The 14,288-nt window shown below is 39.3% G+C and overlaps 1 protein-coding gene across 1 annotated transcript in view; it reads left to right on the forward strand.

Annotated features, from left to right (window-relative positions):
- LOC117403252 (protein enabled homolog) overlaps positions 1-14,288 on the forward strand; it is a 300,703-nt gene that overhangs the window by 112,618 nt on the left and 173,797 nt on the right. Inside the window, 1 exon segment of the mRNA XM_059024330.1 lies at positions 7,481-7,646. Coding sequence (XP_058880313.1) covers positions 7,481-7,646 — 166 coding nt within the window.

Genomic DNA, 14,288 nt, shown 5'->3' on the forward strand with positions numbered 1-14,288 from the left:
AGCAGGGGGCCAGGAGGATGGAGAGTGGAGGGGAGGCATGATCAGTCAGCCAGTAGAGGAAGAGCGGAGAGGGGGTGTAGGGAGACACAAGGGATTGGAGGTAGGAGGGGCAGTGTGGTGAAGAGAGCGGTAGGCAAGAGCAAGGGTCTTGAATTGAATGCAAGCAAAGATAGGTAGCCAGTGGAGAGTGCGAAGCAGAGGGGTAGGATGAGAGTAGTGAGGTTAGGAGAATGCAGCAGACTCTTGAATGAAGTGAAGGGGACGGATAGCTGAACCAAGAGGACCAGCAAGGAGAGAGTTACACTAGTCCAATCTGGAGAGTACAAGAGCTTGAACCAGGAGTTGAGTGAAGGAATAAGTAGTGAGAAAAGGATGGATTTGGTAGCTGTTGCCAAGAAAGAGTAGGAGAGGGAGGGGTCAAGAATAACCCCTAGGTTTTTCGCAAAATGAGATGGAGAAAGAGTGATAGTGTCAAGGGAGACTGAGATGGATAGGCCAGAGGAAGGAGTGGAGACAGATGGAAAGTAGAGGAGATCAGATTTAGACAGGTTGAGTTTGAGGTGATATGAATGCGTCCAAGTTGAGTTAGCTGAGAGAGTCTGAGATACGGGAGGAGATGTGGGAGTCAAAGAGGTGGTAGGAGAGGCCAAAAGAGGAGATGAGAGTACCAAGCGAGCGGGTGTAGAGTGAGAACAGGAGGGGCCCCAGGACAGATCCGTGGGTACACCTGTAGAGGGGACGAGGAGAAGAGAGCCATGCCAGGAAACCTGGAAAGAACATTAACATGTATTTAAATCAAACTACTGTATCAGTGTTGGCAACTTTACAGTCAAACACCATGTAGTGTACAGTATTTGAACATAAGAACATAAGAAAGTTTACAAACGAGAGGAGGCCATTCAGCCCATCTTGCTCGTTTGGTTGTTAGTAGCTTATTGATCCCAGAATCTCATCAAGCAGCTTCTTGAAGGATCCCAGGGTGTCAGCTTCAACAACATTACTGGGGAGTTGGTTCCAGACCCTCACAATTCTCTGTGTAAAAAAGTGCCTCCTATTTTCTGTTCTGAATGCCCCTTTATCTGATCTCCATTTGTGACCCCTGGTCCTTTGTTTCTTTTTTCAGGTCTAAAAAGTCCCCTGGGTCGGCATTGTCTATACCTTTTAGGATTTTGAATGCTTGAATCAGATCACCGCGTAGTCTTCTTTGTTCAAGACTGAATAGATTCAATTCTTTTAGCCTGCCTGCATACGATAATTCTGGTCACTCTTCTTTGCACTGTTTCTAGAGCAGCAATATCCTTTTTGAAGCATGGTGACCAGAATGGAACACAATATTCTAGGTGAGGTCTTACTAATGCATTGTAAAGTTTTAACATTACTCCCCTTGATTTAAGTTAAACACTTCTCACAATATATGCGAGCATCTTGTTGGCCTTTTTTATAGCTTCCCCACATTGTCTAGATAAAGACATTTCTGAGTCAACATAAACTCCTAGGTCTTTTTCATAGATTCCTTCTTCAATTTCAGTATCTCCTATATGATATTTATAATGCACATTTTTATTGCCTGCATGTAATACTTTACACTTTTCTCTATTAAATATCATTTGCCATGTGTCTGCCCAGTTCTGAATGCTGTATGGATCATTTTGAATGACCTTTGCTGCTGCAACAGTGTTTGCCACTCCTCCTGTTTTTGTGTCTTCTGCAAATTTAGCAAGTTTGCTTACTATACCAGAATCTAAATCATTAATGTAGATTAGGAATAGCAGAGGACCTAATACTGATCCCTGTGGTACACCACTGGTTACCTCGCTCAATTTTGAAGTTTCCCCTCTAGTCAGTACTTTCTGTTTTCTACATGTTAACCACTCCCTAATCCATGTGCATGCATTTCCTTGAATCCCTACTGCGTTCAGTTTGAGAATTCATCTTTTATGCAGGACTTTGTCAAAAGCTTTCTGGAAATCTAAATAAACCATGTTGTATGATTTGCAATTATCCATTGTCGATGTTGCATCCTCAAATAAATCAAGCAGGTTAGTTAGACACTATCTCCCTTTCCTAAAACCATGCTGTCTCCCAGCATGCTGTTACCATATAGGTAATTTTCCATTTTGGATCTCATTATAGTTTCCATAAGTTTACATATAATAGAAGTCAGGCTTATTGGTCTGTTGTTACCTGGTTCGGTTTTGTCTCCCTTTTTGTGGATCGGTATTACGTTTGCTATTTTCCAGTCTGTCGGTACAACCCCTGTGTCAAGAGATTGTTGCATGATCTTGGTTAGCGGTTTGTAAATAACTTCTTTCATTTCTTTGAGTACTATTGGGAGGATCTCATCCGGCCTAGGGGATTTGTTTGTTTGTTGCGCCTCTAGTACAATATTTTTAAAAAACAGCCATCCTTTTTCTGTGGATGTTTTCTCTATTTTACTCCAATCTACTTCTGTTAGTCTCTGTTTCATACCTTCATAGTTTGCTTTTCTAAAATTGTAAACCTTAGGTTTAGTCATTACTTTTGGGGTTTTAAAAATTACTTCAAATGAGACCATGTGGTGGTCTGAGTTTGCCAATGGCTGTCTGACCTGTGTTTTAGTTATTCTGTCGTTATTTGAAAAGACTAAATCAAGGCATGCCTCCCCTCTAGTCGGTGCCTTGACAAATTGCATTAGTAAGCAGTCATTTGTCATTTCCACCATTTCAATTTCGTCCGTCATGCTCCCCACCGGGTTCTCCCATTTCATATGGGGGAAGTTGAAATCCCCCATTAGTATGGCTTCTCCTTTTCTACACGCATTTCGAATGTCATTGTACAACAGATTATTTTGCTCAGCGTCTGAATTTGGCGGTCTATAGCATGCTCCTATTATTATGCCCTTTGAATTTTTGTCCATTATTCTGACCCATATTGATTCGGTATTGTTTTCTTTGTCCAGATTTAACACCTGGGCTTCAAGACTATTTCTTATGTATAGCGCTACCCCTCCGCCTCTTCTGTCCTGCCTGTCTTTCCTATACAGTGTGTACCCACTAATATTATATTCGTCTCCATCACTCTCAGACAACCAAGTTTCTGTAACACCTATCACATCGTAGTTACTTGTTAGTGCAGTAGCTTCAATTTCTAACATTTTGTTTCTGAGACTTCTAGCATTAAGATACATTTAATAGCTGTCTTACCTGAGTTGTTGCCTTTGTTTTGATGTGGTCTCCCTTCCAATTTGATGTGGTCTCCCCCCTTCCTTTCTAGTTTAAATGCTTCTGGACCTCCTCAAGGATCATTTGTCCAAATAGATTGGTTCCCTTTTTGTTTAAGTGCAGTCTGTCCCGCCTATATAGATAGTCCTTGTAGAATGTGCTCCAATGTTCAAGAAAGATGAAGCCTTCCTGTGTGCACCACGATTTCAGCCATGCATTTTGATTTTGTATTTCCAGCTGTCCATATGGTCCATTGCAAGGTGCCGGCAGTATCCCAGAAAATACCACAGTTTTGGTCTTGTCTTTTAATTTCCTTCCTAGCTCTCTGAATTTGTTTTGCAGTGATCTTGGTCTGTCTCTTCCAATGTTGTTTGTACCTATGTGGATGACTACTACCGGGTCGACTCCTGTTCGTTCTAGGAGCCTGTCCACGTTCTCAGTGATGTGCGTGACAGAGGCTCCTGGAAGGCAGCACACTGTGTTTCTCAATATGGAGTCCCCAACAAGTACTAGCAGGCACAGGCAAACACTCAATGTATTTTTTTATTTATTTATTTTTTGAACAAAAGGCTAAGAAGTGCAAAATTACTGTGTAGATCTAATAAAAAATGTCATAATGATGCAAAACTGTCTAAAACCGACAAATGCGAAAGCATTGAAATAAAATAATGTTAGTTGAGGTCCCAGCCATTGTGAAGATGCCAAACAAGCAAAAGGGACACCGCAGAGAAATGTCTGGAAGGTGCTTAAATTAAATGCTTCTGTGAGCAACTCAGTTTATTTTTATTAAGGTAGTTTAATTTACTGTGCATGTATCGCACTGAGTGTCATTTGTCTGATTTACTTTGTAGCTGCATTCTGTCTTCATATTGATTGACTTCAAGTGTAAGGGCCTACCATAGAGGCTAAAATAAACCAGCATACTAATAAACAATCATTTTTTGGGGGGCCAGTGGCTGGCCTGAGTTCTAGCTTAATTTTTTTGCTGACATAAATGTATTGTGACCTTCATATTGAAGCACTGGTATGTGTTGACCAATTGTTGTGGTGTTTTTATTTTATTTTTTTACTAGATTTTGTACATGTTAAGTACAATATAATAATTATTTTTGTAGTTTTATGTTTCTCTTTCCGGCATTTTAAAGGCATTTACTGTTGATAGCATTTTTTTTAAAAATAAATACAAAGGAGAGTTAAAAAAATTTAAATTGACCACACTGAATTGAAATTTTATTTTGTGTAGTTTTGAAATTAAACATCTGCTTTGTGTTAATATATGGGCTACTGTGCATTACGAGAATTATTTCAAGGGTTTCTGTTACATCATAAACCGCGAGAAATGGCACAGAACCCTGGAGATTTTTGCAGATGGGTAATTAATAAAAATCTTTCTGGAAGTAAAAATTAACTACACTCCAAACTTGCAATTAACTCAAAATCGCCCTATTAAGAACTTTGATGTTTCACCTCACAGTCACACTTATCAAACATACAAATTAAATAACAAAGAATAACCTACCTTACCTGATGTTTAAGTCCATCCTCCTGTTTTTCATTGCAAACTTGTTGAGTACTTACAGGTCTCAGTTTAAAGCATGAATCGCACGTGTCTAAAAACCTCAGTTGGTCAAAAGCAGATGATGTCTAGTAACTTCCCAGTGGATTACTTTTTATCAATGAAAGTTGGTAAATTAAAAATGCTATGTTGTGGCCAGAGAAGGAGCTTTTGTGCATGATTTGTAAACAGTGAAGGGTTTAAATAACTAATTTAGTTGTACCTTATTTTCCAAAGACTACACTAACCATTTCGTCCTTTGAGTGATATGTATTTCCATACATATCTTCACATGCACCATTTTTTATAATCGCCAATTATGTTTTGTATTTTTGCCCATCCCCAATTTGGTTATGCCCATTAGTTGTGTTTTACTGTACTGTAGAATCTCAGGACAGATTGTACCAGTTTTAATATTATATTATGGTTTATTGTGAAGGCTGGTATTGCTTTGAGACGAATACCCTGGAAATGCTATATGAATTGTAACATAACACTGACATGGTCGAATCGCATGGGAGTAAAAAGAAGGAAGGTCCCAATGTCCAGTAAAATAATCAGAGGATCTCTGAGAAAATGAGCTGGGATGAAAAGAAATGGACGGTTTGCATGGGACTAAATTTCAGAGACATCAGTAAAAATTCCGAAACCACCTGTTTATGTGGTGATTTTTGTCCCATGCACATGCGTTGTCCAATCATAATAGTCGAAGGCTGGATCTTGTGTAAAAATGACAGGACTCACAACTATATACAGTATATGTTTGACTGATTTTTTTTTTTTTATTGTTTTTGTGCTTAGGCGGGCAGCGAAGCAAACAGGTCAGAGCTTACATTGGTTGGAACGGGGGTTTATGTTAACGAGAGCCTAGTGTACAAAAAGGAGAGCACCCCTTATGACCGACCCCATACTTTTACCCCTTGGTATATTGTTACCAAATTATTATTTTAATTTTTTCGCTATTCGTATTTTTCCACAGCGAACATATCAATTTTAAGGAAAACTGGAGATGGATGGCCAGTGCAAGTTTCTTTTTAAACATCCACATTATTAGGCAATACAGTTTACAGTATGCTTAAAACACCTGTTTTTGTGACTGATAAAATTAGTGTAATTCTTGAATTGAACAGATTTCGTAAAACATTCGGTGCAAATTGGATCTCAAAACCTAATGCTTGCACGGGCACATATACTTCTTACTTCCTTAAACAGTTTTGAACTTCAACTTTGTGTGGCCTGTTTTCAGAGGCTCAATGTTAGGGTGACTTCCGTCAGATAGGTACACAAGACAGGGACACTGCTACGGATGACTGAAGCATATGCACTTAATCACCTAATTAGTGAGACAGTTGATTGGACACTGGATATGGAGTGATTTCAGCTGTTGAATTGCATGCTTGAATAAAAGCAATAAACAAAATCACAGAAAAAAACAATATGCCACGTCTGTCAAGAGGTCAGTGCCTTCATGCAAACGGCATGTTGGAGGCTGGACTAGGGCAGCGTACTGTGGCTCACCATCTTGGGTGCTCACACCAGCAATTTCAAACCTGACGAGACGGTCAATGACAGGCCACAAACTGGGAGACCAAGAGTCACAACACCTGCTCAAGATCGACAGATCATTTTTCAGCATCTTCGTTATGTCAATTGTTAATCAGCATAATAAGGAGTGCAGATAGGGTCATGATTAATATGGAAAACATATAGTAACCCATATGCGCTGTCAAAAAATGTCATAGCCTGTGATCTCTGACCTTCCCTAAAGGTCAAATGTAAAACTGGCTTATAACTCCTGAGAGTGCACACAGGGGCATGGTTACTATGTAAAAATGCCATTCTGCACTGTTTGCTAAAGTGTTTGGTACTGGCATTGTGCACTATTTACTAAAGTGTTTGGTACTGGAAGCTGTAAAGTTGCTGGCAACCTTCTTCTTCTTCTCCTTCTCCTTCTCCTTCTCCTTCTCCTTCTTCTTCTTCTTCTTCTTCTTCTGCTCCTGTCTGCACACGGCGTAACCAATCAACATGAAACTTGGTAGGTATCATCCCGTGCAGATTACAGTTCAGATGCAAAAAAAAAATGTGCTCCTGCATCAGCCAAGATGGTGGCCTTATGCATTTTTTTGAAAAATCTTTCAAAATCTTCTTCAAATTTGTGAAGCAGAAGTTGCTGCGATAGTTTACTATCAAATGGCTGCCACAAATTTTACCAAAACACGCCCCTAACAGCAAACTGCGTTTCTTTGTAAGCCGTTTGACCAACAAACTCCAAACTTGGTAGGCATCGTTCTGGTGACAATGGAGTACAATTACAATTAAATTTACAATTTACTTCAAAAATGGTGTTTGCATGAACCAAGATGGCCGCCCGATGCATTTTTTGGAAAAAAAAAAATTCAAAATCATCTTCTGGAGAACTGATGAAGTTACTGATTTCAAACTTGTCAAATATCAAGAACTATCTTGCTCTTATTGTATTATTGTATTATTTGTACTGTAACACTTGAAATGTATTTGCTTACAATTGTAAGTCGCCCTGGATAAGGGCGTCTGCTAAGAAATAAATAAATAAATAAATAAATAATAATAATAATAATAATAATAAAAGAACTAAACCCGCTTCTTCCAGTAATTGCTTAAGTGTTTGGTACTTGGGAGCCGTAAAACTGCCTGGCAATTCTAGTTTTATTTGTTTTGTTTTAACTAAATTCACCTTTCCTTACAGTGAACAGAGCATCTGTCAAGCCCGAGCTGCTGTTATGATATATGATGATGCCAACAAGAAGTGGGTACCAGCTGGTGGATCAACTGGCTTCAGCAGGGTTCATATATACCATCATACAGGGAACAATGCATTCCGAGTGGTGGGCAGAAAAATCCAGGACCATCAGGTGGGTAAACCAAACAAGGGTGTTTATAGCATGTCACAGGCAAAATTCGAATGAGGATGTCATTCAAGATCTACATGACTAGAAGGAACATTTGTAGCATAAGATTTGAACTTTGAATTGTCTTGTGTTTTCTTTTTTCTTAGATAAAAAAGCAAAAGGCTACAGCTGGTTGATCATCTACATTCTGTCTGGAATTATTTTTTAAAAAATGCACTTGATACCATAATTGGAAACAAAATAAGAATAGTTGTATTCAGTTCCATAAGAGAGCATGAACTGACTGTCGTGGCATTTCAATGTATTTTTATTCCACATACTTTACAGAAAACACACTTGTTAGTGACTCTACAGTGAAGTGCTGCTGTAGTCTGCTGGGTTCAGCATACAGTACCATAAATATATTATTTTTAACTGGATTGGAGGAATGAAAGGAAGAGAAGAGAAAGATCAGAGAGAGTATGACTTTGATCATGCAGAGCAACACCTGTTTAGTAAGCGACAGTAATTTGGCCAGAATTGCGGGAGAAAATTGAGATGACTATGCATTCCCAAAGTGTCACGCCTTATTTAACTAGTTAGAAACAAAAATACCAGTCAGAAAAAATCTAATTGGCATACAAATTGTGGGTGGCAAAAGGTCTGAAGTTGCACACAACAACAATGTGAAGCCTACAAAGCATCAGCATGGTTTGTTTTGTACTGTATTACATGTAGGATGGACAAAAAAAAGCCTGCTAGATATTCATTTGATTTTACTACTGTGCTGTTTAAGCCTATTGTACATATCTATATTTTTACATAATGTAATGTGTACAAACACATTCATGTTATTTTAATATGCCCTCGTATTTATTATGCTCTTTTTTTTTTAACTAAACAAACTTGATCGATTTTGAAAAACTATAAATACATATATAGTATATTAATTAATGTCGAAATAAATATATATATGGCTCCAGTAAAAACCCAACTGTATAAATAGGTACCAGAATTTGAACTCGGTTCAACTGTTTGACACAATGTTACAAGATTCATCAAGAATCATTAAGATTCATTGTTACAACGTAACCTCCCAACTAGGTTAAAACCAGAAAGAACCTACAGAAAAATGTACACTGTAACTACGTTTAATTACAACTGTGATGAATCTTGTAACATTGTGTCAAACAGTTGAAATTTGCTTCTAAAACTGTTTGATCAATAAAGGTATTTAAAGGCTGGTTGGGTAGGTTTTTTCAGTAGTATGCTATACTCACTTAGTTTTTATTACGTGCATCATTTTCATCCCAAATGGAAGTTCGGAACAGAGTGTTCCTGGCGGTTTTATGAATAATGAGTATTTATGTGAAATAAGTCGTTTCGGGTGGGTTTTTCGTTAGCACTATGGTGCTCTCGCCAATTTATAAAGAGTTGTAACATTTTTGTTTACCTTTTTCTGCATTACACACACAGATGGTTTGAGCTAGTTTGACCAGACTTTGATACAAACAACTTACACCTGTCCTCTACCAATCCCCATAGTTATCCTGTTTTAAGAGCTAATATAAATGTAAGGTGTCCGATGTTACAATTGAGAACAATTAACAAGAATTTAACATTGTATTGAATAAGATAAATTTTCACATGAAGCAAATATGTTTGTTTTTATTGAACTCAAAAACTGAATATCTTTATTGAAATATAAAAAGGTTAAAATAAGCCAATTTTTTCTTTTTGTTGTCCCACTTTTAAAACATCCCTAAAATTATAAGCCTTTTCAAACAAGAATATATCACTCTGAGTCACACTTGTGATATATTTACATTTTGTTTCCTTCAGTGGAAGCTTCTGTGCCAAATAGTCGAGCTAATGTTGTATGGGGTCAATTGTAACACGTGTTACAACTGGCCCAACCCAGGGAGCCATTACTAAACCTCATGTTCCAGCAAGAAACAACCAAACTAAGAGCAATCAATTATGTTAGTTATAAGGACAGAGATCATAAGAACATAAGAACATTTACAAACGAGAGGAGGCCATTCGGCCCATCTTGCTTGTTTGGTTGTTAGTAGCTTATTGATCCCAGAATCTCATCAAGCAGCTTCTTGAAGGATCCCAGGGTGTCAGCTTCAACAACATTACTGGGGAGTTGGTTCCAGACCCTCAATTCTCTGTGTAAAAAAGTGCCTCCTATTTTCTGTTCTGAATGCCCCTTTATCTGATCTCCATTTGTGACCCCTGGTCCTTGTTTCTTTTTTCAGGTCAACAAAGTCCCCTATATATAAATGTATGTGTGTGTGTGTATATATATATATATATATATATATATATATATATATATATATATATATATATATATATATATATATATACACACATACACACTGAGTGTACAAAACATTAGGAACACCTTCCTAATATTGAGTTGCACCCCCTTTTGCCCTCAGAACAGCCTCAATTCATCAGGGGCATGGACTCTACAAGGTGTCGAAAGCGTTCCACAGGGATGTTGACTCCAATGCTTCCCACAGTTGTGTCAAGTTGGCTGGTAGTGGATCTCTACTCTGAATAGCTTGTTCCATCTCATCCCACAGATGCTCAATTGATTGAGATCTGGTGACTGGGCAGGCCACTTCAGTAAGCTGAATTCACTGTCATGTTTGTGGAACCATTCCTGGACAATCCTAGCCTTGTGGCATGGGGCATTATCCTGCTGAAAAAATCCATTAGCAGATGGATACACTGCTGCCATGAAGGGATGCACCTGATTGGCAATGATGTTCAGATATCCTGTGGCATTCAAATGTTGCTCCACTTTTATCAAGGGGCCCAATGTGTGCCATGAAAACACATCCCACACCACCACCACCAGCCTGCAATGTTGACATGCGGCATGATGGATGCATGTACTCATGTGGTTTTCTCCATACCCTAGTCCTCCCATCAGCGTGAAACAGCAGGAACCGGGATTCATCAGACCAGCCAATGTTTTTCCAGTCCTCCAGTGTTTTCGTTCCTTAGCCCACTGCAACCGCAGTTTCTTGTGTTTTGCTGAAAGAAGTGGAACTCTGTAAGGTCGTCGGCTGCCATACCCCATTCGTGTCAAGGTACGACGAGTTGTGCATTCTTTTATGGGTCTTTCGGCACCAATGTTGTACTGGACTGTCAGTTGACTAACTGTAGCCCATCTGTTGCTCTGCACAATTCGTGTCAGCCTCCTTTGGCCTCTTTCATCAATGAGCCGTTTTCGACCACTGGCCTGCCGTTGGCTTTGATGCCCTTTGGGTGGTGGGCATCCTTGATACACACGGGAAACTGTTGAGCGTGAAAAACCCAGCAGCATTACAATTCTTGACACACTCAAACCGGCTCGCCTGGCACCTACTACCATACCCCGTTCAAAGGCACTTAAATCTTTTGTCTTGCCCATTTACCCTCTGAATGGCACACATACAGTACACAATCCATGTCTCAATTGTGTCAAGGCTTAAAAATCCTTCTTTAACCTGTCTCCCCTTCATCTACACTGATTGAAGGGGATTTAACAGGTTACACCAATAAGGAATCATAGCTTTCACCTGGATTCACCTCGTCAGTCTATTTCATGGAAATAGCAGGTGTTCCTAATGTTTTGTACACTCTCTCTATATATATTGTAAAAGAACTCACCCACTCGGGTTCGTTGCCCCTTTAAAAATACGACCCAGGACACAAGAAATTGAATTTTTAAGCGCAGTCGCGCTATTATTTTAATAAACACAAAAAATAAACAAAATACAAACAAACACCTAACTCCCACTGGAGCGCTAACTAAACGGGTTTTTCCCTCACTACCTTGTAGGACGGCTAAGCCGTTTACCTGCTAGTAAAAACCACAACCAGACAGGTTTAACACCGCACTTACGACTGCTCGGAAGCAGAGCACCTTCCTTCTGCCTCCTTCTACTCAGCCCTGTGCAGACAAGCTGCACGTCTTAAATACCCTGCACCTGGTTTTAATTTACAATTGTACCCAGGTGCGGGTGATAATTAATCAATAAACAAATTAACAAAACAATAAAACAATTAAACAAAATGTGCATTTCTTTCGCAGGGAGGTTTTAACCCCCTCCCTGCTGTCTCTCACAACCCTCTATCTCACAATATATATATATATATATATATATATATATATATATATATATATATATATATATATATATATATATATATAATACACACACCGGTCAAAAGTTTTAGAACACCCCCATTTTTCCAGTTTTTATTGAAATTTAAGCAGTTCAAGTCTAGTGAATAACCTGAAATGGTACAAAGGTAAGCGGTAAACTGCCAGAGGTTAAAAAAAAAAAAGTTTAGGTTACCAAAAACTGAAATAATTTACATTTCAGAGTCCTACAAAAAGGCCTTTTTCAGGGAACAAGTAATGGGTTAACAACTTACAGCTGTTCTGCAGCAATGGAAGTAAATTAAGCCTTGAAAGTTGATGCTAACAATTCCTACAGGTGTCCCAACTTTTGTTGATTACTTACAAACCCTCTGTCTGTATAAAAGCAGTGTTGGAACAGACTGTGTTACTACACCCTCTTAAGCATTATTTGGACAGTATTGTACTGCAGGAAGTAGTATATTGCTCTCATAATGGCGAGAAAAAGGCAATTAACAAAGGAAGACAGACAGACCATAATAACCCTTAAAAGTGTAGGTCTTTCCTTTAGAGAAATTGCAAAGAAAGCCAAGGTGTTAGTGAGTACAGTTTCCTACACCATCAAAGGCACTTGGAAACTGGAGGAAACTCTGACAGGAAGAGGTCTGGCAGACCCAAAGCCACAATAGAATCAGAAGACAAGTTTCTGAGAGTCAACAGCTTGCGTGATAGGCGGCTCACAGGACAACAGCTTCAAGCACAGCTTAACACTGGTCGAAGTAAGCAAGTCTCAGTTTCAACTGTGAAGAGAAGACTTCGAGCTGCAGGTTTGACAGGTCGAGTGGCAGTAAGAAAGCCATTGCTAAGATGGCAAAATAAGAAAGAGGCTGGCCTGGGCCATGAAGCACCACCAGTGGACTACTGAAGACTGGAAGAAGGTCTTATGGACCGATGAATCAAAATTTGAAATCTTCGGTTCATCACGCAGGGTTTTTGTACGCCGTCGAGTAGGCGAAAGGATGGTTCCTCGGTGTGTGACACCAACTGTCAAACATGGAGGAGGAAGCGTGATGGTCTGGGGCTCTTTTGCTGTATCCAGAGTCGGTGACTTGCACAGAGTGAGTGGCACCCTGAACCAAAACTGCTACCACAGCATTTTGCAGCGCCATGCAATACCCTCTGGTATACACCTAGTTGGTCAGGGGTTCATCCTACAGCAAGATAATAACCCAAAACATACCTCCAGGCTATGTCAGAACTACCTTAGAAGAAAAGAACAAGACGGTAGGCTTCAAATCATGGAATGGCCAGCACAGTCTCCAGACTTAAACCCCATCGAGCTGGTTTGGGATGAACTGGACAGAAGGGTGAAAGCAAAGCACCCTACAAGTGCAACACATTTGTGGGAACTTCTGCAACAGTGTTGGGAGAACTTTCCAAACAATATTTGATTTCCATTGTAGAAAGAATGCCACGAGTGTGTTCGGCTGTTATATCTGCAAAAGGTGGCTACTTTGAGTCAAAAATTTAGATTAAATTTTGTTAAACAAAATGATTCCATGATTTCTTTTTTATCTCCAATTGTTTATTTGTTCTATGCTTTAATTTCAGAGTACATTGAGACATTAAACTGCGTAAATTTCAATAAAAACTGGAAAAATTGAGGTGTTCTAAAACTTTTGACCGGTAGTGTATATATATATATATATATATTGTGAACGATACGTTCTGAGTTTGATTGTGGTAGCCAACTGACAGTATGAAAGGTGACACAAGTAGACAGAAGTTCGGGGTGAAAGTAAAGACACTTATTTTTAAGCAATTATTTTCAGTTATCACCCTTAATGAAAATAATAAAAGAAAACAGTTAAACTCACTTCTTCGCCCCTCTCTAGTACCTTGCCCGAGCTGACCTCATGGCAAGTAACAGCTGGTATTGCTTCCAGCAATGGTATAATTAGTCCAGGGTTTTTATTTATCCAGTGCCAGCTGGCCAAGGGTTAATCTGGCCTTGGATCACTTATAGCAAGCCAGGCAAGTGTCCCATGTTCTTTGTTTGGTACAATCCACAAGGCTGTTGAATGAACGTGTTGGTGGTCCTTTTCCAGGTAAACAGGTACGTAATCCAAGGTTGGTTTTTCCCTCTTAATCAGAACGATTGCAACCCTGTGTGGTCCTTGAGCACCCTCTGCTGGGGAGCACTGGAATTGCATCATCAATTACCGCGGACCGATCACCTGAATCTACCTCTCAGGATTATGGGGATTGAAGTTTCTAACTCCTCCCATCTTACAGTGTACACTGTTGTCTTCTACCAACAAACGTCATTTTTGTTTTGAAATCGGGCCAGATATCAGAATCCCCACGTTCCTGATATCTTCCCCTAGTGTTCCAAACTGACAGTTTGTTACTATATATATATATATATAGTGCAGTGAAAAAAGTATTTGCCCCGTCTGATTTTTCTGCATTTTTGCACATTCATGCAATCTTCAGGTGTGAAAGTTATTCCCCCCCCC

The sequence above is a fragment of the Acipenser ruthenus genome, chromosome 5 (genome assembly GCF_902713425.1).
Source record: "Acipenser ruthenus chromosome 5, fAciRut3.2 maternal haplotype, whole genome shotgun sequence".
NCBI lineage: Eukaryota > Metazoa > Chordata > Actinopteri > Acipenseriformes > Acipenseridae > Acipenser > Acipenser ruthenus.